A 24,425-nucleotide genomic window follows, 5' to 3' on the forward strand; every position below is an offset into this window, starting at 1 on the left:
CCTGGTGGGGGAACTAAGATCCCACCTGCCACACGGTGCGGCCAAAAAGGAAGGGCGGGGGCATGGACCTAGAGGGTGTGATGTACGCCAAGTGAAATAAGTCAGACCGAGAAAAACAAATGCTGTATGATTTCGCTTACATGTGGAAGCTGGAAAACAAAACAAATGAACGAACAACAGAACAGAAACAGTTATAGATACAGAGAACAAACAGGTGGTTGGGGGGAGGAGAGAAATTAGGTGAGGGCAACTAAGAGGTACAAACCACCAGTTACAAAATAAATGCGTAATGGGTGTGAAATGTAAACAGGTAGGCGGGTGGATGGATGGATAGATAAGGCAACCCCGTTAAGCTTAGGGAGGAGACTTGGCCCTAAAAGAAGCAGCGGTAGGACCATGAGTGCTAGTAAGCAGACCTCTCCTCAAAGCAGGGAACTGCACAAATCAGCAGCCCTGCTCTCAGATCTGGGAGTCCCCAGATAAGGTAGCCGGGATGTGGAGGCCCCGACTCCTCTGGTGGGAGCTTCGGTCTGAGGCATGCAGATCCGGGTCAGTGGAGGGAGGAATCCCAAACCCTAGCCGGACTGGACGCCCAAGTCCTGAATGAGGACTGAGGGAGCCACCAACTCCAGAACAGCGGGGTCGGAGAGTCCCACCCTTGCTGTTACCAGGCATAGCCGAGCCCCAGATCAGCTTTGGCAGAACGAGGCTCACTCTGACTGTAAGCTCAGGTCCCAGGAAGATGAGGACCTTTTCTGACGGTCATGGGCTCACGTCAGCAGAGGGCAGAGTCTCAGGCAGGGTGCAGGGTCAAGGCGAAGATCCTGAGTGAGGAAATGGAGACTGCTCCATACCCAGTGGAGAGAGCTGCATCTAATGCCGCCTCCCTCTGCCCTCAGCCCCGGGAGGCCCCGGGCGGAGCTGGCAGGCTCAGGTGCCCCCTAACTTCTGCCGGTGGGCTCTGAGGGAGATGAGGGCCTTGGTTTAAGGGCTGGCTGCCCGGTTCAGCAGAACAAGAGGAGTCCCAGGCCACGATAGATGTCAAGGCACAAATTCTATGTGAGGACTGAGACAACCAACTCCCCCAGAACAGAGGAGACCACACAAAGTGCCGCCTCTGCCTTCGCCCTGGGAAGCCAGGTTTAGAGCTCTCAGGCTGAATTGCCCTCTCGGTTCCTCCAAGGGTGGTCTCAGGGACATCAGGGTTTGGGTCTAATGAGAGAGGCCTCATTCAACATAGGGAAGAAGCCTGGTTCCTAACAAGAGTCAAGGTGGTAACACCGAGTGGAGATGAGGGAACCCCACCCAGAAGGAAGTGAACCACATAGAATCTCATCCCTACTCTCAGACCTGGGAGGGAGACTGAGGCATGGTGAGCTGATGAACATCACTCACTTGTCCCCGGCCCGTGGCAGGGAGGTGAGGCACCTCGTTGATGGGAGTATGGGCTCAGGTCAGCAGCCGGAGGCTTTCCAGGTAATGCCAGGAACCAAGGAGAGGACCCTGAGAATTGAGGGGACCAGCTACACCACAGTAGTGAGGGCAACAGAATCTCTTCCTGACTGTCAGCATTGGAAGTCCACACACAGTTGTAGCTAGGGAGGCAAGAAAATTTTCTTTCTAGTGGGTCTCGGGGAGTTGGGGGCCTTAGTATGAGGGGATAGACTTCAAGTCAAGACACACAGGATGTCCAAGTCCTGCTATGAGTCGGGGTGAGGACAGTGAGGGATGACGTAGATGAACACCCACCCAAAGCAGTGGGGGCCCACAAACTGCCACCCCCCTCAGCCCTGGGAAACCCCAGGTAGAGGTAGCCTGATGTGTCACCCCTCACTTCCAGCCCCAGGGACTCAGGCAGACGTGGGCCTTGATCTGAGGCCAGAAGACTCAGGTGGGCTGAGGGAGGAGCCTAGATCCCGTCTGAGTGAGGGCTAAAGAGGCCAACGATGCGGGAACAGTGGGGTCCCGCGGAGTCCAGCCCCTGCTAGCAAGCCAGGGAGGTCATGGACGGGGGTGACTGGAAGTGGCTCACCCTTTCTTTCATCTTGGGGATCTCAGGAGGGTGAGAATCTTAATGCGATGCAAGCGAACTCAGGTCAGCGGAGGGAGGATTTCCAGGATTTGCCAGGGCTCACGCAGAAGATGCTGAGGACCGTGGGGACCTGCACCCCATGCCAGCGGGGGCCCCGCGGAGTCCCTCTCCATTGTCGTTCCTCGGCGCCCCCGGGCACACATGTCAGGCAGAAGTGCCCATCAGTTCCCCACTCAGAACTCCCAGGGAAGTAAGCATCTTGGTCTGATGGGTCAGCAGAGGGAGGAACCTGAGACCCTCCCCTGAGCGAAAAATGGGGACCGTGAGCGAGGACCACACGTTATAGGGCCTCAGCCTGCCTGCTGCAGCTTTCAGCCTCTGGAGACTAGGGGCACTGTGGCCGGGTAAGGCCATCCTCACTTCCACCGTTCGGGCTCAGGGAGCTGTGGGCCTTACTGTGAGGAAATGTCCTCAAGTCAAGAGAGAAAGGAGCCCCCAGATCCTCCCAGGAGACACAGTGGGGGCTGTGAGTGACGACTGAAGGTAGCACACCCCCCTTCCACCGAATCAAAGGAATAGGAAAGAGTCTTGCCCAGTCCTCTGCTCAGCCCTTGAAGGCCCAGAGCATGGTTGTCAGGCGGAGGCGCCTCATCTCTCTGTATCATTTCTCAGGGAGATGAGATCCTTCGTCTGAAGGTGCCACACCAGGGGCAGAAGGGGGGGGAGGGGGGCGGATCCCAGACCCTCGGTATCGACAAGATGAGGACGCTGAATGGTTGAGGACCAGCGAGTTCAGGACAGAGCAGGCCCCACAGAACTGTCAGCGCTGTCCACCCCGACAGTGTCCATGACTCAGTTCCTTCTCGTGGGTCCCAGGGAGCTTTGAGGTGGCACCTTTAGAGCAGCACAGGAAAGAGGTCCCGGCCCTACCAAGAGTCGATGTGACAATCCTGTTTGTGAACGAAAGGGACCCGTGGAACCCAGAGAGGGCCTACCCTCCCAGGATCTGTGGTCACCGCCGTCAGCCACAGGCAGGGCTGGCAGGCTGTAGCCTGAGGCTCACTCACTCTCACTTCTTACACTGGGTTCTCAGGGGACAGGCTGACCAAGAACAAGAGCCTAGTGGCTCCTAGAGCAGTGCCCTCAAGGGAACGTGCAGAGCGGCCTTCTTCGGGCCAGGCTGGTGCCTCCCTGCTGAGGGTGCTCACGCCCTCTCACCTTCCCTCCTCCAGGTTCCAGCATCACCTGCTCTCCTGCCCACTCCCCCGCTTGCTGTCCCTGCGCATAGTCATGCCTCGGGGGCAGAAGAGTAAGCTCCGTGCCCGTGAGAAGCGCCGCCAGGCCCGGAGGGAGACCCAGAATCTCGGGGGTGCCCAGGCCCCTGCAGCAGAGATAGAAGAGTCGCCCCCCTCCCCCGCTTCTGTTTCTCAGGCTACTGCCCCGAGCTCCCCTGGTGCTGGCACTCGCCAGGAGCCTCAGGGAGCCCCAGCCACTAGCTCTCGTGCTGCAGGGGTTTCATGCCCAGGATCTGATGTACGTGCCAAGGGCCAGGTTAAGGCCAGGAAAAATTCCTCCCAGGCCTCAGCCTCCGATGAGAGCTCTCGCAGAGATCCTCTAACGAAGAAGGTGGGAATGTTGGTAGACTTCCTGCTGGAGAGGTATCAAATGAAAGAGCCCATTATAAAGGCAGACATGCTGAAGCTTGTGAACAAAAGGTACAAGGGGAAGTTCCCTGAAATCCTCAGGAGAGCTGCTGAATGCCTGGAGCTGGCCTTTGGTCTTGACTTGAAGGAAGTCAAGCCGAGTGGTGATTCCTATACCCTTGTCAGCAAGCTAGATCTCACCGATCAGGGGAGTCGCAGCAGTGGCGGGCGGTTTCCGAAGAATGGGCTCCTGATGCCTCTCCTGGGTGCGATCTTCTTTAATGGCAACCGCGCCTCTGAGGAGGAGATCTGGGAATTCCTGAATGTTTTGGGTATTTATGATGGAAGGAGGCACGTAATCTTTGGGGACCCCAGGAAGTTTATCACAGAAGATTTGGTGCGGGAAAAGTACCTGGTGTATCGTCAGGTGCGCAACAGCGATCCCCCACGCTATGAGTTCCTGTGGGGCCGGAGAGCCCGCGCTGAAACCAGCAAGATGAAAGTCCTGGAGTTTGTGGCCAAGGTCAACGGTACCGTCCCCAGTGCCTTTCCACTCCATTATGAAGAGGCTTTGAGAGATGAGGAAGAGAGAGCCCGAGCCAGAGCTGCAGCCAGGGCTCCTACTCGTGTCAAGGCCAGTGCGCGTTCCAAGGTCATGTCTAGCAGTTCCTCCCACCCTCAGTGAGGTCTGAGGCAGCTTCTTCACTTTGTGTTTGACCAACGCTGCCAACCCTTTAAGTAGTGAGAGGCTAAGCTGGGGCTGGAAAGATCATAATATATCTCTTCTTTGTGTCCCTGTTTTACACTAGTATCTTTCAAATGTTGTTTCTTTCACTAGAATGTTTATTTAGATTCAGAATCCAAGTTTACAAATGACATGGATCACAGATTTGTTGTTGTTTATCGGGTTTAAGAGTAAGAGTTTTGGTACTGTGTAGTACGATTTGAAAAATCCTTGCATCTTTTTGGGGTTCTGGAATGAGATAATATGGCTTTGGAATAGGAATTTTGTTGGCAATGTGAAAGAATGCTGTGGTTTTAAAATGGATGAAAACAAAGTAAAGTTTAGTCAAATTTTGGTTTGTCTTATTCACCTTTGTCTTTCTCTTTGTAAAATTCAAAGGTATACACCTAGATGTCCTTAGCTTATTCAAGAATGCCGACAAAATTAAATAGTAATAAATTACATTCCTCACTCAGTGCCTCATTTATTCCCATCTTTAATTGAGCATCTGCTCTTTGGAAGGTTCTGTGCTGGTAGTGATGGTGCTAAGATAAAAAAGACCCTGCGCCTGCCTGTAGATGTTTAGAGTAGAAGAGCAGCTATTATGTGAGGAAGGTGGTGTGATGAAAAAACCCAGTGAGGGTGGTGGGGAGAGAGTCCAGATGAGAGCAGTGAAGTATAGCTTGTCTTAGCCGGAACACTTTGAGGCTTGGTGTTTTGCAAATCCCTCCTTGGGAGGTAATTTTGGGTTGGCTGCATGGTGGGCTAGATGAGGCTGTGATGATGGTGAGCCGGGGCCAGACCCTCAGATGGTGGGCCTCAGAGTTGAGAGGCTAAGCCTGGAATGAGAAACTGCCCTCAACAGTTACTTTGGGATTGTGAGTAAACCAGAGAGAATCTCCGCCTGGAGAAAGAATAGAAGGGGTCCAGTGCTTTTGCCCGGGTGCAGGTGAACACAGTGCACCAACAAACCAGGTGTTTTATGCATATGGTCGCCTTTGTGGTGGGATGCTGAGAAGCCCCTGTGCTGGCACTCTGCGCCCTGAGCTGGAGGAGCCCCAGCCCGCTCCATTAATTCGTTATCGGGGTTTTTTAATTGGAGTATAATTGCTTTACAATGTTGTGTTAGTTTCTGCTGTGCAACGAAGTGAATCAGCTGTACGTATACATATGTCCCCTCCCTGCTGGACTTCCCCCCACCCATCTAGGTGGTCACAGAGCACCAAGCTGAGCTCCCTGTGCTGTGCAGCAGGTTCCCACTAGCTATCTATTTGACACATGGTAGTGTATATAGGTCAATCCTAATCTCCCAATTCATCCCACCCCGCTTCCCCCGTGTCCACACGTCCGTCCTCTCTGTCTGCGTCTCTGTTCCTGCCCTGCAAATAGGTTCAACTGTACCATTTATCTAGATTCCACATACATGTGTTAATATACGATATTTGTTTGTCTTGAGTGTAATCTGGCAGAACTCCTAAATGGGGAAAGAGTTTGGTGGTGATGAAATACGTGAAAATCGGGGGGTATTTTGGGCGGCAGGGGAATTATTGGTCCTTGACACAAGTTCTGTAAGGTTTGATTTGCATGCTGGTGAAATCCCTGCCTCCACAAATGAAACAACATATTCTCTGGTAGGGAACATTTACTCAGGGTTACTTGCTAAGGAGCACTTTGGTTAATTCAGCTTTCTTTGTCCTAGAGGACCGCATAGTCTCTGACATCTCCTGGATCAAATGAAAAATTCCTAGAGATGAGGGTAGTTTCTTCTGGTATGAAAATAAGCATCATAATAAGTGCCATGCATGAAAGACCCAAACATTGCCAGCCACTGTGCCAGGTGCTTTACATATATCACACATGTTCCGACAGTTCTATAAGATGAGGCTTATCAAGAACCCACTTGGCAGACAAAGAACTTGCAGTATTCTCCAGACTGGTAAAGTGACAGAACCGGGAGTACAGCCTGGTCTGAATTCCTCCAGAGCCCATACTGTTCCACTCCTCCCAGCCTGAGGCAGCCCTTCTGTCTCTTAATTCATTTCTCTTCTCACTGCTCCATGATGTCTCTCAGGCAATAAGAAAGAGGAGCTTGTAGCCAAAATACTAAAAGCAGGACTAAAGAAGGAAGGTGAAAATGAGAATCAGACACAACTTGGGGATTGTCTGTGGGCTTCGTTTACCTAGGATCCTCCTGCCCCTCGCCCCAGGGTTCCCTGAGAGCTGACTGCCCCGGTCCCGGCACGTGTGTCCGGTCCCTGCACTTTCCCGCGTTACGGCGCCCTTCCCCTGGGTCTTCCGCAGTCAGTGTGCCCTCGTGTCCAGACTGGAAGCTGACCTGCTGGCCAGCTCTTCTCTGCGTCTTCCTCTGGAGGCTGCACTCAGCTCCCAGAGGAGCAGACAGCCCACATCCCCTGCCCTCCCCGGACTCGGAGCATCCCGACTCCCTGCAGATCCCGTTCCTCACCGTGGACCCCTGTGACAGCAGCTGCCCTTTCCATGTAACTGTTCACTTCAGGCAGTGACGTTTAGACACCTCCTCATCCCCACCGGGTGCCTCCACCACATTCTCAGTGTTTTCAAACCTGCTGGTGACTAGACTCTGATTGCGTATGGACGCTACAGGGCCTTGGCTTATAACCCCAAGTCTAGGGAGGCCTTTTTTGAAGCAACGTGATATTTGCAGTAGGATTTTAATGCAACGTCTTCTTTGAGTCTGGCCATTGAATCCATACACTGATGCGTGAACTTAATTAAGTGGTCAGAAACCAAAGCCTTCTTCCTAAGTGGTAAAGGAGGAGGGACCAAGGAAATCACTGTGTCAACAAACATGTAGTGAGGCTGAATTCCTAAAAACCCATCTTGGAGTCCTTCCCGGAGGTGGAAGGTGGTTCTTTGGCAGACGTGCTAGCTTTGAATAAAAAGGAAAAATAGTTCGCCATCCTCCCAGTAATTCTAGTCTGTATCTGTCCCAGGGAAGATGCTGTTTTTTCAGTATGCTTAATGGCACCTGTTTGTGTGTTCAGGTGTGTTCAGTCAGGTGGTGGGTGGCTGTGATTTTGACCGTGCAACCAAAAGTTAGGAGAAAATTCCCGGCCTACTGAGATTACACAGGTTACTGCAATTGGCAATGCAGAAAGGTACTGTTGAAAGCCCTCTCTGCTGAGATTTACAGGGTACTTTTGGAAATTAGATGTAATCCTGTATTTGAAAACATCTCTTACATAGTATGCACAAGAAAAATATTGGTGAATTTCAAGGTAAATTTGGCCTTCTCAGAAACTCCTCCAAGAAACTAAGAGGGTTGTTGTCATAACCAATTGCAATAGTTGCTCTTTATTGAGCACATACTATATACCAGTTTATGGGAGACTGCGGACCTCATCCACATGCTGTCTTGCTCTCCTTGGGTTCCTGGGGAGACTATATTCCCAGTCCACTTGTAATTAGGAAGGGTCACCTCCAGACCAAGGCACGAGGGAGTCAGTATGGCACCTCTGTGCTTTCTCTTCCATTCAGCAGCAAACAGAGAGAGCCCGTGTCGAGCCACGTGATGTAAACAGCCTGGATCTCGGAGTCATCTGTTAGCAGTGAGCCTCTGCCAACCTTCCTCAGGTTTTATGTGCACAAGAAACAAACTTTTGTTGTGTTAAGTCATTCAGATATCAGGTTTTCTCTGTTGCCTCAGTTAGCAGTTACTTCATCCGAGAGATACACAACTACTATTTCTACTGTTAGGCTCATTTAAATATTTTAATGCCAGAGCTGATCACAGCATAGATATTCCTCTCATAAAAACTTCTTACACACATAAATCACAATCTCCCCCCTTACAACATTGCTCCAAAATTCAGCCCCCTTTTCAAAAGTAACCACAATTAACTGTCTGGTGTGGGTCATTCTAAAGCTGATTTGAGGCTTCTTTGTACATAGATGCGCTACAAAAATACGTTGAGTTTTTAACACACAGGGGCAACAGTGTACATATTATCGTTCTGTGACTCGCTCTTGTAACTTAATGGAAGTGAATGCAAGATCTTTCTGTGACAGCACTTATAAGACCCACCTCACTTTTTAAAACTGTCATCACCATTAGAAAAAGTCCCGGCCAGCCCTCTGGTCCTAAGCTACAGCGTGAAGTAGAGCCCCCTCAGCCAACCTGTAGATCTGTGAGAACAAACAGTTGTTGTGTTAGGATGCTAAGTTTTGTGGCTCTTCATTAGGCAGTGGAAGTTGACTAGTAAGTACATGAAGGGCTAGCAGTTCATATTTTAATTTTTTACGTTCTTTGTCTTCCACAGGGAGCACATACTATTCCTAAAAATATTTTTAAGGTTAAGAAAAATAAACTTCAAAAGGCATGGGAAATTCTAATTACAGACGTTAGGGAAGCTCTCAAAATGGGAAAAATAAGCAAATAATTGACAAAAGAAGAGTGAAATGACGCATGACTGTTTGTCCTACAAAATGAAAAGAAAAAGATTACCGATAGACTATTCTCTCTCAAGATGGTGGATTGATACAGAGAAATTTTATATCAGAGGATAAATTCCTGATAGTTCCTGAGTTTCAACATAGTTCTGGAGCATGTTTATCTCACACCATCTAGAAAGGCAATATGTAGTACGTAAGAGCATGAGATTCTGGAAGCAGACACCTGGTCTTCCAATCCCAGCGCTACCATTTACTAGTTGTGTAATCTTGGGTAAATGCCGTAACCTCTTTGTGCCTCTTTTCTTATCTGTAAAATTGTGATGATAATAATACCTAACTGTAAGATTATTTTGAGAATTAAGTGTAGGGCATTCAGCACAGCGCCCACGAATTCATAGGCATTATATATGTGTTAACTATTATTTTATTATCAGAGCATTTTGCCGAGTTTTCATTGAAGAATTAATTGACATTTAATACAGGAAGAAAATGGGCCCTATAGATAACCTTAACACTTAAAAACTAAAATGTAGAAATAATAACCTTCTGAGAGGGAATCTGTCACACCTGTAGTCCCTAAAGCACTATAGGACGATTTCCCTTAATATTAATTAGGTCAATAAAAAGTATCAATGTTTAAATCCAAGCCATGGTTATCAGAAAAATGTGTTAGCCTTAATACTTCATTCCCCATTTGTATAGGATAAATGAGGTAATTCAAAAGAGAGAGATTTTATTTTATTTATTTATTTATTTAAAATAATTGACATATGTTACATGGAGCTTTTATTTATTTATTTACTTGTTTATGGCTGTGTTGGGTGTTAGTTTCTGTGCCAGGGCTTTCTCCAGTTGCGGCAAGCGAGGGCCACTCTTCATCGCGGTGCGCGGGCCTCTCACTATCACGGCCTCTCTTGTTGCGGAGCACGGTCTCCAGACGCGCAGGCTCAGCAATTGTGGCTCAGGGGCCCAGCCGCTCCGCGGCATGTGGGATCCTGCCAGACCAGGGCTCGAACCCGTGTCCCCTGCATTGGCAGGCCGATTCTCAACCACTGCGCCACCAGGGAAGCCCCGAGATTTTATTTTTTATCATTAGTAGTATATAGCTAAGCCGTGAAGAACTGAGGATGTGGTCAGCTTTGACCACATCTCGGACTAAGTGAGATTTAAGGATTGTTTGGTATCCAAGGATACCTCTTAATGTAATTTCTATAAATCTGAGGAGAAAAGAGAGTGTGATGATCTCATTTGAGAGTAATATGTGGAAGAAGGACTGGAATACATTGGAAATGCTGCAGAATCAAAGCATTGTTTTCATGTATATTTTATAGTTTTTAAGTGATTTTTTAGCTTAATTTTTTCTAGCTGGAACATTTTATGTCATAATTACTAGTCTCATAAGAAATTTCATTTTTAGTTATACAGATATTTGGAATCTATGATTAGATGTGTGCGTTTAGGCCAGTTGGACCTCCTTTATTTTACATCAATGTACTTTTGGAATTTGGTATTCTCCTTTTTCAAGTATAATGCATATGTATCTGGCACAGCTTCCTGCTTGACTCTATTGTTGTGCCTTATGTAAAATGACATTTCGTTTGCTTCTCATTGATTGGAATCGATAACATAAGTCATAATTATGTCCTGGAATAATATGTATTTCTAGTCTGGCTGCACTGTAGGTGGTGGGATGTGGCCTGGGAAGCTAATCATCCTTTAGCGTTTCTTTCCACTTGGCGAAGGGCACCCAGAACGCTAAACAATCGACTTCATAACTAAATATATAGGGTAAAGTTGCTTAAAAATTGGGGTCTCTTGTACTAAGGGGAAATGTTAAGACCACTCTTTTTGCAAAACATAAATGGAGAACTAAGGCAAAGATAATTCAATCAGAATTTGTATCATCACCTCAAGATTTCAAGCCAAACTACAAGACTAGTACACTGTAATGTGTATACGTGTTGTGATGTCAATTTCCAATTCAAGTTGACTCTCCATTTTATTGATCTGATGAGCACATTTGTTAGCTAAAGCCAAAAGACAATGCAGGTTCCCTGTCAGACTGTTATGATTGAGAAACCCCCTAAATTGTTTGGACTTATTGGCTTAATTATTCCACATTTGGGAATCCATGGAAGGGCCTCTTTTCTGGAACACTGATGCATATGAAACTGTTGTGACTGTTCTCTCCTTTGCAAAATATTCTACTGCCTTGGCTTCTGTATTAGTCAAGATGAGCTAGGTTATGTTAGAGTGACAAATTAATCCTGAAATCTCAGTGTTTTACCACAGCAAAGGTTTATTTCTCAACAACACTACATGTTCAATGGGTATGGGGGAGGGAGGGGCATTTGGGGGTTTTCTCTGGGGCTCACCTATTCATCAAGGCAGGGGAGAGTGGACAGAGAGTCTCTAAAGGGCTCTTCTCTGATTCGGCCAAACCCATCACTTCTTCTCCCATTTCATTGGCTGAAACCAGTCATAAATCCTCGGTTAGCCTCAAGCGGTCTGAAAAACGGAGCTTTCCATGTGCCTAAGAAGAAGGAATATAGAATTGGATTTGGTGAGCATAGCACTGTCTGCTACAGTTTTTAAGACACTGCCCTGTCCTGGTTCTTCTACCTCTCAATCTGTTTTTTCTCTGTCTCCTCAGTGGACTTCTTTTCCATCACCCCTTGGGGAACTGGTGCTCCCCAAGTTACCATATCCGGTCCACTATTTTTTTTTCTCCCCACAACTATCCCCAGGTAACCTCATCCACTCCTCCAGTTCTAACTGCAAACTGTCTGCTGCTAACTTCTAGATCTATTATCCCAAGCCCTGACCTACCCACAAAGCTTTAAACATAAACCCAACTGTGACTGATTCAAGGATATCTCAAACTCAGTCTGAAAAAATATAAACACGTGATTTTTCTCCAAACCTCATTCCTCCTCTTCCTGTATTCTTTGTCCCAGTTAGTGGCAGCATCACGTTTCCAAGTCTAGATTCCTCCCTATCATTCCCACCTCTTAATTTTGTATGCCATCTTAGCTAGGCTCTGCTGCACAGTTGTTTAGTCAGTTACCAGTCTAGATGTCCACTGTGAAGGTATTTTTTAGATGCGATTAATAGTTAACTCTGTAGGCTTTGAGTAAAGCAGATTACCACCCACAGTGTGACTGGGCCTCATGCAGTCAGTTGAGGGCCCCAAGAACAAGGACTGAGGTTTCCTGAAGGAATTCAGCCTCAAGACTGCAAGACAGGGACTTCCCTGGTGATCCAGTGGCTAAGACTCCGTGCTCCCAATGCAGGGGGCCCCGCTTCGATCCCTGGTCAGGGCACTAGATCCCACATGCATGCTGCAACTAAGAGTTCCCATGCCGCAACTAAAGATCCCGCATGCCACAGCGAAGACCCGGTGCAGCCAAAAAAAAAAAAAAAAAGAACAGACTGCAACACAGAAACCCTGCCGGAGTTTCCAGTATGCCTGCCCTGCTATACAGACCTTGGACTCAAGACTGTAACGTCTGAGTTTCCAACCTACTGGCTTGCTCTATGAATTTCAGCGCCCTGACTTCCCGCCACTAGGGCCTCGGGGAGGTGAGGGCTTTGTTTGGAGGCTGGAGGACTGGGGACCATAGAGAGAGGGCTCCCAGGCGCCGATAGACGGCACCGGCAGGACGCAGGGAGCGCTGAGCCCTGAACAGTGGGCGGCCCCGCCGAGTCCCGCCCCTGCCGTCAGCCCTCGGAGACCCCACGCAGGGCCGGATGCGGCTCCCCCCGACTTCCGCTTCGGAAGCGAGGAGCCCGAGCGGCAGCCGCGGCGTTTGTTCGGCCGAGCGTCGGTTTTCAGGACTCGTCCGGAGCCAAGGTGAGGCCCCGAATGTAGCCTGAAGGGACCTTCCCGACCCCCTCCCCCCATAACAAAGGGGACCCACCCGCCTCGCGCCCCTGCCTGCCATCAGCAGCGTGGGCCCCTGATCTGACGTCTATGCCCGAGGAGTCCTGTTGGAGTCGCCGTCTGGAGGGCCTCAGGGAGTGGAGGGCCTTTGTCTAGAGGGGGCCGCTTCTTAGGCACAGGGTGTAGTCTTGTCCCCAGCAGGTGAGAAGGTGGGACCTTCAGAGCTAATGAGGGTCCCTCCTTCCGAAAGACGTGACTGCGCGGAGCCCCCGCCCGCCTTCGCTCGTGCGATGCCCTAGAGTAACTCAGGCTGCGAGAACCCCTCACTTCTGCCTGGGCTGGGAAGTGGGGTTGGGGGCTAGGGGACGTTCGCGTCGAGAAAGGCCTTTCTATAAAGGGGGCAGGACTTCCCTGGCGGTCCAGGGGTTAAGACTCCGCGCTTCCACTGCAGGGGGCGCGCCTTCGATCCCTGGTGGGGGAACTAAGATCCCACCTGCCACACGGTGCGGCCAAAAAGGAAGGGCGGGGGCATGGACCTAGAGGGTGTGATGTACGCCAAGTGAAATAAGTCAGACCGAGAAAAACAAATGCTGTATGATTTCGCTTACATGTGGAAGCTGGAAAACAAAACAAATGAACGAACAACAGAACAGAAACAGTTATAGATACAGAGAACAAACAGGTGGTTGGGGGGAGGAGAGAAATTAGGTGAGGGCAACTAAGAGGTACAAACCACCAGTTACAAAATAAATGCGTAATGGGTGTGAAATGTAAACAGGTAGGCGGGTGGATGGATGGATAGATAAGGCAACCCCGTTAAGCTTAGGGAGGAGACTTGGCCCTAAAAGAAGCAGCGGTAGGACCATGAGTGCTAGTAAGCAGACCTCTCCTCAAAGCAGGGAACTGCACAAATCAGCAGCCCTGCTCTCAGATCTGGGAGTCCCCAGATAAGGTAGCCGGGATGTGGAGGCCCCGACTCCTCTGGTGGGAGCTTCGGTCTGAGGCATGCAGATCCGGGTCAGTGGAGGGAGGAATCCCAAACCCTAGCCGGACTGGACGCCCAAGTCCTGAATGAGGACTGAGGGAGCCACCAACTCCAGAACAGCGGGGTCGGAGAGTCCCACCCTTGCTGTTACCAGGCATAGCCGAGCCCCAGATCAGCTTTGGCAGAACGAGGCTCACTCTGACTGTAAGCTCAGGTCCCAGGAAGATGAGGACCTTTTCTGACGGTCATGGGCTCACGTCAGCAGAGGGCAGAGTCTCAGGCAGGGTGCAGGGTCAAGGCGAAGATCCTGAGTGAGGAAATGGAGACTGCTCCATACCCAGTGGAGAGAGCTGCATCTAATGCCGCCTCCCTCTGCCCTCAGCCCCGGGAGGCCCCGGGCGGAGCTGGCAGGCTCAGGTGCCCCCTAACTTCTGCCGGTGGGCTCTGAGGGAGATGAGGGCCTTGGTTTAAGGGCTGGCTGCCCGGTTCAGCAGAACAAGAGGAGTCCCAGGCCACGATAGATGTCAAGGCACAAATTCTATGTGAGGACTGAGACAACCAACTCCCCCAGAACAGAGGAGACCACACAAAGTGCCGCCTCTGCCTTCGCCCTGGGAAGCCAGGTTTAGAGCTCTCAGGCTGAATTGCCCTCTCGGTTCCTCCAAGGGTGGTCTCAGGGACATCAGGGTTTGGGTCTAATGAGAGAGGCCTCATTCAACATAGGGAAGAAGCCTGGTTCCTAACAAGAGTCAAGGTGGTAACACCGAGTGGAGATGAGGGAACCCCACCCAGAAGGAAGTGAACCACATAGAATCTCATCCCTACTCTCAGACCTGGGAGGGAGACTGAGGCATGGTGAGCTGATGAACATCACTCACTTGTCCCCGGCCCGTGGCAGGGAGGTGAGGCACCTCGTTGATGGGAGTATGGGCTCAGGTCAGCAGCCGGAGGCTTTCCAGGTAATGCCAGGAACCAAGGAGAGGACCCTGAGAATTGAGGGGACCAGCTACACCACAGTAGTGAGGGCAACAGAATCTCTTCCTGACTGTCAGCATTGGAAGTCCACACACAGTTGTAGCTAGGGAGGCAAGAAAATTTTCTTTCTAGTGGGTCTCGGGGAGTTGGGGGCCTTAGTATGAGGGGATAGACTTCAAGTCAAGACACACAGGATGTCCAAGTCCTGCTATGAGTCGGGGTGAGGACAGTGAGGGATGACGTAGATGAACACCCACCCAAAGCAGTGGGGGCCCACAAACTGCCACCCCCCTCAGCCCTGGGAAACCCCAGGTAGAGGTAGCCTGATGTGTCACCCCTCACTTCCAGCCCCAGGGACTCAGGCAGACGTGGGCCTTGATCTGAGGCCAGAAGACTCAGGTGGGCTGAGGGAGGAGCCTAGATCCCGTCTGAGTGAGGGCTAAAGAGGCCAACGATGCGGGAACAGTGGGGTCCCGCGGAGTCCAGCCCCTGCTAGCAAGCCAGGGAGGTCATGGACGGGGGTGACTGGAAGTGGCTCACCCTTTCTTTCATCTTGGGGATCTCAGGAGGGTGAGAATCTTAATGCGATGCAAGCGAACTCAGGTCAGCGGAGGGAGGATTTCCAGGATTTGCCAGGGCTCACGCAGAAGATGCTGAGGACCGTGGGGACCTGCACCCCATGCCAGCGGGGGCCCCGCGGAGTCCCTCTCCATTGTCGTTCCTCGGCGCCCCCGGGCACACATGTCAGGCAGAAGTGCCCATCAGTTCCCCACTCAGAACTCCCAGGGAAGTAAGCATCTTGGTCTGATGGGTCAGCAGAGGGAGGAACCTGAGACCCTCCCCTGAGCGAAAAATGGGGACCGTGAGCGAGGACCACACGTTATAGGGCCTCAGCCTGCCTGCTGCAGCTTTCAGCCTCTGGAGACTAGGGGCACTGTGGCCGGGTAAGGCCATCCTCACTTCCACCGTTCGGGCTCAGGGAGCTGTGGGCCTTACTGTGAGGAAATGTCCTCAAGTCAAGAGAGAAAGGAGCCCCCAGATCCTCCCAGGAGACACAGTGGGGGCTGTGAGTGACGACTGAAGGTAGCACACCCCCCTTCCACCGAATCAAAGGAATAGGAAAGAGTCTTGCCCAGTCCTCTGCTCAGCCCTTGAAGGCCCAGAGCATGGTTGTCAGGCGGAGGCGCCTCATCTCTCTGTATCATTTCTCAGGGAGATGAGATCCTTCGTCTGAAGGTGCCACACCAGGGGCAGAAGGGGGGGGAGGGGGGCGGATCCCAGACCCTCGGTATCGACAAGATGAGGACGCTGAATGGTTGAGGACCAGCGAGTTCAGGACAGAGCAGGCCCCACAGAACTGTCAGCGCTGTCCACCCCGACAGTGTCCATGACTCAGTTCCTTCTCGTGGGTCCCAGGGAGCTTTGAGGTGGCACCTTTAGAGCAGCACAGGAAAGAGGTCCCGGCCCTACCAAGAGTCGATGTGACAATCCTGTTTGTGAACGAAAGGGACCCGTGGAACCCAGAGAGGGCCTACCCTCCCAGGATCTGTGGTCACCGCCGTCAGCCACAGGCAGGGCTGGCAGGCTGTAGCCTGAGGCTCACTCACTCTCACTTCTTACACTGGGTTCTCAGGGGACAGGCTGACCAAGAACAAGAGCCTAGTGGCTCCTAGAGCAGTGCCCTCAAGGGAACGTGCAGAGCGGCCTTCTTCGGGCCAGGCTGGTGCCTCCCTGCTGAGGGTGCTCACGCCCTCTCACCTTCCCTCCTCCAGGTTCCAGCATCACCTGCTCTCCTGCCCACTCCCCCGCTTGCTGTCCCTGCGCATAGTCATGCCTCGGGGGCAGAAGAGTAAGCTCCGTGCCCGTGAGAAGCGCCGCCAGGCCCGGAGGGAGACCCAGAATCTCGGGGGTGCCCAGGCCCCTGCAGCAGAGATAGAAGAGTCGCCCCCCTCCCCCGCTTCTGTTTCTCAGGCTACTGCCCCGAGCTCCCCTGGTGCTGGCACTCGCCAGGAGCCTCAGGGAGCCCCAGCCACTAGCTCTCGTGCTGCAGGGGTTTCATGCCCAGGATCTGATGTACGTGCCAAGGGCCAGGTTAAGGCCAGGAAAAATTCCTCCCAGGCCTCAGCCTCCGATGAGAGCTCTCGCAGAGATCCTCTAACGAAGAAGGTGGGAATGTTGGTAGACTTCCTGCTGGAGAGGTATCAAATGAAAGAGCCCATTATAAAGGCAGACATGCTGAAGCTTGTGAACAAAAGGTACAAGGGGAAGTTCCCTGAAATCCTCAGGAGAGCTGCTGAATGCCTGGAGCTGGCCTTTGGTCTTGACTTGAAGGAAGTCAAGCCGAGTGGTGATTCCTATACCCTTGTCAGCAAGCTAGATCTCACCGATCAGGGGAGTCGCAGCAGTGGCGGGCGGTTTCCGAAGAATGGGCTCCTGATGCCTCTCCTGGGTGCGATCTTCTTTAATGGCAACCGCGCCTCTGAGGAGGAGATCTGGGAATTCCTGAATGTTTTGGGTATTTATGATGGAAGGAGGCACGTAATCTTTGGGGACCCCAGGAAGTTTATCACAGAAGATTTGGTGCGGGAAAAGTACCTGGTGTATCGTCAGGTGCGCAACAGCGATCCCCCACGCTATGAGTTCCTGTGGGGCCGGAGAGCCCGCGCTGAAACCAGCAAGATGAAAGTCCTGGAGTTTGTGGCCAAGGTCAACGGTACCGTCCCCAGTGCCTTTCCACTCCATTATGAAGAGGCTTTGAGAGATGAGGAAGAGAGAGCCCGAGCCAGAGCTGCAGCCAGGGCTCCTACTCGTGTCAAGGCCAGTGCGCGTTCCAAGGTCATGTCTAGCAGTTCCTCCCACCCTCAGTGAGGTCTGAGGCAGCTTCTTCACTTTGTGTTTGACCAACGCTGCCAACCCTTTAAGTAGTGAGAGGCTAAGCTGGGGCTGGAAAGATCATAATATATCTCTTCTTTGTGTCCCTGTTTTATACTAGTATCTTTCAAATGTTGTTTCTTTCACTAGAATGTTTATTTAGATTCAGAATCCAAGTTTACAAATGACATGGATCACAGATTTGTTGTTGTTTATCGGGTTTAAGAGTAAGAGTTTTGGTACTGTGTAGTACGATTTGAAAAATCCTTGCATCTTTTTGGGGTTCTGGAATGAGATAATATGGCTTTGGAATAGGAATTTTGTTGGCAATGTGAAAGAATGCTGTGGTTTTAAAATGGATGAAAACAAAGTAAAGTTTAGTCAAATTTTGGTTTGTCTTATTCACCTTTGTCTTTCTCTTTGTAAAATTCAAAGGTATACACCTAGATGTCCTTAGCTTATTCAAGAATGCCGACAAAATTAAATAGTAATAAATTACATTCCTCACTCAGTGCCTCATTTATTCCCATCTTTAATTGAGCATCTGCTCTTTGGAAGGTTCTGTGCTGGTAGTGATGGTGCTAAGATAAAAAAGACCCTGCGCCTGCCTGTAGATGTTTAGAGTAGAAGAGCAGCTATTATGTGAGGAAGGTGGTGTGATGAAAAAACCCAGTGAGGGTGGTGGGGAGAGAGTCCAGATGAGAGCAGTGAAGTATAGCTTGTCTTAGCCGGAACACTTTGAGGCTTGGTGTTTTGCAAATCCCTCCTTGGGAGGTAATTTTGGGTTGGCTGCATGGTGGGCTAGATGAGGCTGTGATGATGGTGAGCCGGGGCCAGACCCTCAGATGGTGGGCCTCAGAGTTGAGAGGCTAAGCCTGGAATGAGAAACTGCCCTCAACAGTTACTTTGGGATTGTGAGTAAACCAGAGAGAATCTCCGCCTGGAGAAAGAATAGAAGGGGTCCAGTGCTTTTGCCCGGGTGCAGGTGAACACAGTGCACCAACAAACCAGGTGTTTTATGCATATGGTCGCCTTTGTGGTGGGATGCTGAGAAGCCCCTGTGCTGGCACTCTGCGCCCTGAGCTGGAGGAGCCCCAGCCCGCTCCATTAATTCGTTATCGGGGTTTTTTAATTGGAGTATAATTGCTTTACAATGTTGTGTTAGTTTCTGCTGTGCAACGAAGTGAATCAGCTGTACGTATACATATGTCCCCTCCCTGCTGGACTTCCCCCCACCCATCTAGGTGGTCACAGAGCACCAAGCTGAGCTCCCTGTGCTGTGCAGCAGGTTCCCACTAGCTATCTATTTGACACATGGTAGTGTATATAGGTCAATCCTAATCTCCCAATTCATCCCACCCCGCTTCCCCCGTGTCCACACGTCCGTCCTCTCTGTCTGCGTCTCTGTTCCTGCCCTGCAAATAGGTTCAACTGTACCATTTATCTAGATTCCACATACATGTGTTAATATACGATATTTGTTTGTCTTGAGTGTAATCTGGCAGAACTCCTAAATGGGGAAAGAGTTTGGTGGTGATGAAATACGTGAAAATCGGGGGGTATTTTGGGCGGCAGGGGAATTATTGGTCCTTGACACAAGTTCTGTAAGGTTTGATTTGCATGCTGGTGAAATCCCTGCCTCCACAAATGAAACAACATATTCTCTGGTAGGGAACATTTACTCAGGGTTACTTGCTAAGGAGCACTTTGGTTAATTCAGCTTTCTTTGTCCTAGAGGACCGCATAGTCTCTGACATCTCCTGGATCAAATGAAAAATTCCTAGAGATGAGGGTAGTTTCTTCTGGTATGAAAATAAGCATCATAATAAGTGCCATGCATGAAAGACCCAAACATTGCCAGCCACTGTGCCAGGTGCTTTACATATATCACACATGTTCCGACAGTTCTATAAGATGAGGCTTATCAAGAACCCACTTGGCAGACAAAGAACTTGCAGTATTCTCCAGACTGGTAAAGTGACAGAACCGGGAGTACAGCCTGGTCTGAATTCCTCCAGAGCCCATACTGTTCCACTCCTCCCAGCCTGAGGCAGCCCTTCTGTCTCTTAATTCATTTCTCTTCTCACTGCTCCATGATGTCTCTCAGGCAATAAGAAAGAGGAGCTTGTAGCCAAAATACTAAAAGCAGGACTAAAGAAGGAAGGTGAAAATGAGAATCAGACACAACTTGGGGATTGTCTGTGGGCTTCGTTTACCTAGGATCCTCCTGCCCCTCGCCCCAGGGTTCCCTGAGAGCTGACTGCCCCGGTCCCGGCACGTGTGTCCGGTCCCTGCACTTTCCCGCGTTACGGCGCCCTTCCCCTGGGTCTTCCGCAGTCAGTGTGCCCTCGTGTCCAGACTGGAAGCTGACCTGCTGGCCAGCTCTTCTCTGCGTCTTCCTCTGGAGGCTGCACTCAGCTCCCAGAGGAGCAGACAGCCCACATCCCCTGCCCTCCCCGGACTCGGAGCATCCCGACTCCCTGCAGATCCCGTTCCTCACCGTGGACCCCTGTGACAGCAGCTGCCCTTTCCATGTAACTGTTCACTTCAGGCAGTGACGTTTAGACACCTCCTCATCCCCACCGGGTGCCTCCACCACATTCTCAGTGTTTTCAAACCTGCTGGTGACTAGACTCTGATTGCGTATGGACGCTACAGGGCCTTGGCTTATAACCCCAAGTCTAGGGAGGCCTTTTTTGAAGCAACGTGATATTTGCAGTAGGATTTTAATGCAACGTCTTCTTTGAGTCTGGCCATTGAATCCATACACTGATGCGTGAACTTAATTAAGTGGTCAGAAACCAAAGCCTTCTTCCTAAGTGGTAAAGGAGGAGGGACCAAGGAAATCACTGTGTCAACAAACATGTAGTGAGGCTGAATTCCTAAAAACCCATCTTGGAGTCCTTCCCGGAGGTGGAAGGTGGTTCTTTGGCAGACGTGCTAGCTTTGAATAAAAAGGAAAAATAGTTCGCCATCCTCCCAGTAATTCTAGTCTGTATCTGTCCCAGGGAAGATGCTGTTTTTTCAGTATGCTTAATGGCACCTGTTTGTGTGTTCAGGTGTGTTCAGTCAGGTGGTGGGTGGCTGTGATTTTGACCATGCAACCAAAAGTTAGGAGAAAATTCCCGGCCTACTGAGATTACACAGGTTACTGCAATTGGCAATGCAGAAAGGTACTGTTGAAAGCCCTCTCTGCTGAGATTTACAGGGTACTTTTGGAAATTAGATGTAATCCTGTATTTGAAAACATCTCTTACATAGTATGCACAAGAAAAATATTGGTGAATTTCAAGGTAAATTTGGCCTTCTCAGAAACTCCTCCAAGAAACTAAGAGGGTTGTTGTCATAACCAATTGCAATAGTTGCTCTTTATTGAGCACATACTATATACCAGTTTATGGGAGACTGCGGACCTCATCCACATGCTGTCTTGCTCTCCTTGGGTTCCTGGGGAGACTATATTCCCAGTCCACTTGTAATTAGGAAGGGTCACCTCCAGACCAAGGCACGAGGGAGTCAGTATGGCACCTCTGTGCTTTCTCTTCCATTCAGCAGCAAACAGAGAGAGCCCGTGTCGAGCCACGTGATGTAAACAGCCTGGATCTCGGAGTCATCTGTTAGCAGTGAGCCTCTGCCAACCTTCCTCAGGTTTTATGTGCACAAGAAACAAACTTTTGTTGTGTTAAGTCATTCAGATATCAGGTTTTCTCTGTTGCCTCAGTTAGCAGTTACTTCATCCGAGAGATACACAACTACTATTTCTACTGTTAGGCTCATTTAAATATTTTAATGCCAGAGCTGATCACAGCATAGATATTCCTCTCATAAAAACTTCTTACACACATAAATCACAATCTCCCCCCTTACAACATTGCTCCAAAATTCAGCCCCCTTTTCAAAAGTAACCACAATTAACTGTCTGGTGTGGGTCATTCTAAAGCTGATTTGAGGCTTCTTTGTACATAGATGCGCTACAAAAATACGTTGAGTTTTTAACACACAGGGGCAACAGTGTACATATTATCGTTCTGTGACTCGCTCTTGTAACTTAATGGAAGTGAATGCAAGATCTTTCTGTGACAGCACTTATAAGACCCACCTCACTTTTTAAAACTGTCATCACCATTAGAAAAAGTCCCGGCCAGCCCTCTGGTCCTAAGCTACAGCGTGAAGTAGAGCCCCCTCAGCCAACCTGTAGATCTGTGAGAACAAACAGTTGTTGTGTTAGGATGCTAAGTTTTGTGGCTCTTCATTAGGCAGTGGAAGTTGACTAGTAAGTACATGAAGGGCTAGCAGTTCATATTTTAATTTTTTACGTTCTTTGTCTTCCACAGGGAGCACATACTATTCCTAAAAATATTTTTAAGGTTAAGAAAAATAAACTTCAAAAGGCATGGGAAATTCTAATTACAGACGTTAGGGAAGCTCTCAAAATGGGAAAAATAAGCAAATAATTGACAAAAGAAGAGTGAAATGACGCATGACTGTTTGTCCTACAAAATGAAAAGAAAAAGATTACCGATAGACTATTCTCTCTCAAGATGGTGGATTGATACAGAGAAATTTTATATCAGAGGATAAATTCCTGATAGTTCCTGAGTTTCAACATAGTTCTGGAGCATGTTTATCTCACACCATCTAGAAAGGCAATATGTAGTACGTAAGAGCATGAGATTCTGGAAGCAGACACCTGGTCTTCCAATCCCAGCGCTACCATTTACTAGTTGTGTAATCTTGGGTAAATGCCGTAACCTCTTTGTGCCTCTTTTCTTATCTGTAAAATTGTGATGATAATAATACCTAACTGTAAGATTATTTTGAGAATTAAGTGTAGGGCATTCAGCACAGCGCCCACGAATTCATAGGCATTATATATGTGTTAACTATTATTTTATTATCAGAGCATTTTGCCGAGTTTTCATTGAAGAATTAATTGACATTTAATACAGGAAGAAAATGGGCCCTATAGATAACCTTAACACTTAAAAACTAAAATGTAGAAATAATAACCTTCTGAGAGGGAATCTGTCACACCTGTAGTCCCTAAAGCACTATAGGACGATTTCCCTTAATATTAATTAGGTCAATAAAAAGTATCAATGTTTAAATCCAAGCCATGGTTATCAGAAAAATGTGTTAGCCTTAATACTTCATTCCCCATTTGTATAGGATAAATGAGGTAATTCAAAAGAGAGAGATTTTATTTTATTTATTTATTTATTTAAAATAATTGACATATGTTACATGGAGCTTTTATTTATTTATTTACTTGTTTATGGCTGTGTTGGGTGTTAGTTTCTGTGCCAGGGCTTTCTCCAGTTGCGGCAAGCGAGGGCCACTCTTCATCGCGGTGCGCGGGCCTCTCACTATCACGGCCTCTCTTGTTGCGGAGCACGGTCTCCAGACGCGCAGGCTCAGCAATTGTGGCTCAGGGGCCCAGCCGCTCCGCGGCATGTGGGATCCTGCCAGACCAGGGCTCGAACCCGTGTCCCCTGCATTGGCAGGCCGATTCTCAACCACTGCGCCACCAGGGAAGCCCCGAGATTTTATTTTTTATCATTAGTAGTATATAGCTAAGCCGTGAAGAACTGAGGATGTGGTCAGCTTTGACCACATCTCGGACTAAGTGAGATTTAAGGATTGTTTGGTATCCAAGGATACCTCTTAATGTAATTTCTATAAATCTGAGGAGAAAAGAGAGTGTGATGATCTCATTTGAGAGTAATATGTGGAAGAAGGACTGGAATACATTGGAAATGCTGCAGAATCAAAGCATTGTTTTCATGTATATTTTATAGTTTTTAAGTGATTTTTTAGCTTAATTTTTTCTAGCTGGAACATTTTATGTCATAATTACTAGTCTCATAAGAAATTTCATTTTTAGTTATACAGATATTTGGAATCTATGATTAGATGTGTGCGTTTAGGCCAGTTGGACCTCCTTTATTTTACATCAATGTACTTTTGGAATTTGGTATTCTCCTTTTTCAAGTATAATGCATATGTATCTGGCACAGCTTCCTGCTTGACTCTATTGTTGTGCCTTATGTAAAATGACATTTCGTTTGCTTCTCATTGATTGGAATCGATAACATAAGTCATAATTATGTCCTGGAATAATATGTATTTCTAGTCTGGCTGCACTGTAGGTGGTGGGATGTGGCCTGGGAAGCTAATCATCCTTTAGCGTTTCTTTCCACTTGGCGAAGGGCACCCAGAACGCTAAACAATCGACTTCATAACTAAATATATAGGGTAAAGTTGCTTAAAAATTGGGGTCTCTTGTACTAAGGGGAAATGTTAAGACCACTCTTTTTGCAAAACATAAATGGAGAACTAAGGCAAAGATAATTCAATCAGAATTTGTATCATCACCTCAAGATTTCAAGCCAAACTACAAGACTAGTACACTGTAATGTGTATACGTGTTGTGATGTCAATTTCCAATTCAAGTTGACTCTCCATTTTATTGATCTGATGAGCACATTTGTTAGCTAAAGCCAAAAGACAATGCAGGTTCCCTGTCAGACTGTTATGATTGAGAAACCCCCTAAATTGTTTGGACTTATTGGCTTAATTATTCCACATTTGGGAATCCATGGAAGGGCCTCTTTTCTGGAACACTGATGCATATGAAACTGTTGTGACTGTTCTCTCCTTTGCAAAATATTCTACTGCCTTGGCTTCTGTATTAGTCAAGATGAGCTAGGTTATGTTAGAGTGACAAATTAATCCTGAAATCTCAGTGTTTTACCACAGCAAAGGTTTATTTCTCAACAACACTACATGTTCAATGGGTATGGGGGAGGGAGGGGCATTTGGGGGTTTTCTCTGGGGCTCACCTATTCATCAAGGCAGGGGAGAGTGGACAGAGAGTCTCT

The 24,425-nt window shown here is 48.9% G+C and overlaps 2 protein-coding genes across 2 annotated transcripts; both read left to right on the top strand.

Moving 5' to 3' along the window:
• The first annotated feature begins 3,307 nt into the window (after positions 1-3,307).
• LOC132357299 (melanoma-associated antigen B1-like) lies at positions 3,308-4,466 on the top strand. The gene has a single exon (XM_059910650.1). The coding sequence runs from the start codon at positions 3,323-3,325 to the stop codon at positions 4,358-4,360; it is 1,038 nt and encodes a 345-aa protein (XP_059766633.1). The 5' UTR covers positions 3,308-3,322; the 3' UTR covers positions 4,361-4,466.
• Positions 4,467-16,488: 12,022 nt separating this feature from the next.
• Positions 16,489-17,638, top strand: LOC132357313 (melanoma-associated antigen B1-like). Its single transcript, XM_059910684.1, has one exon. The coding sequence runs from the start codon at positions 16,504-16,506 to the stop codon at positions 17,539-17,541; it is 1,038 nt and encodes a 345-aa protein (XP_059766667.1). The 5' UTR covers positions 16,489-16,503; the 3' UTR covers positions 17,542-17,638.
• The last annotated feature ends 6,787 nt before the right edge of the window (positions 17,639-24,425 follow it).

This window comes from Balaenoptera ricei, chromosome X (assembly GCF_028023285.1).
Source record: "Balaenoptera ricei isolate mBalRic1 chromosome X, mBalRic1.hap2, whole genome shotgun sequence".
Classification (NCBI taxonomy): domain Eukaryota; kingdom Metazoa; phylum Chordata; class Mammalia; order Artiodactyla; family Balaenopteridae; genus Balaenoptera; species Balaenoptera ricei.

Bases quoted from the DNA above. Each gene is read 5' to 3' on its own strand.
- LOC132357299 (XM_059910650.1), top strand. From the start codon at position 3,323: ATGCCTCGGGGGCAGAAGAGTAAGCTCCGTGCCCGTGAGAAGCGCCGC.
- LOC132357313 (XM_059910684.1), top strand. From the start codon at position 16,504: ATGCCTCGGGGGCAGAAGAGTAAGCTCCGTGCCCGTGAGAAGCGCCGC.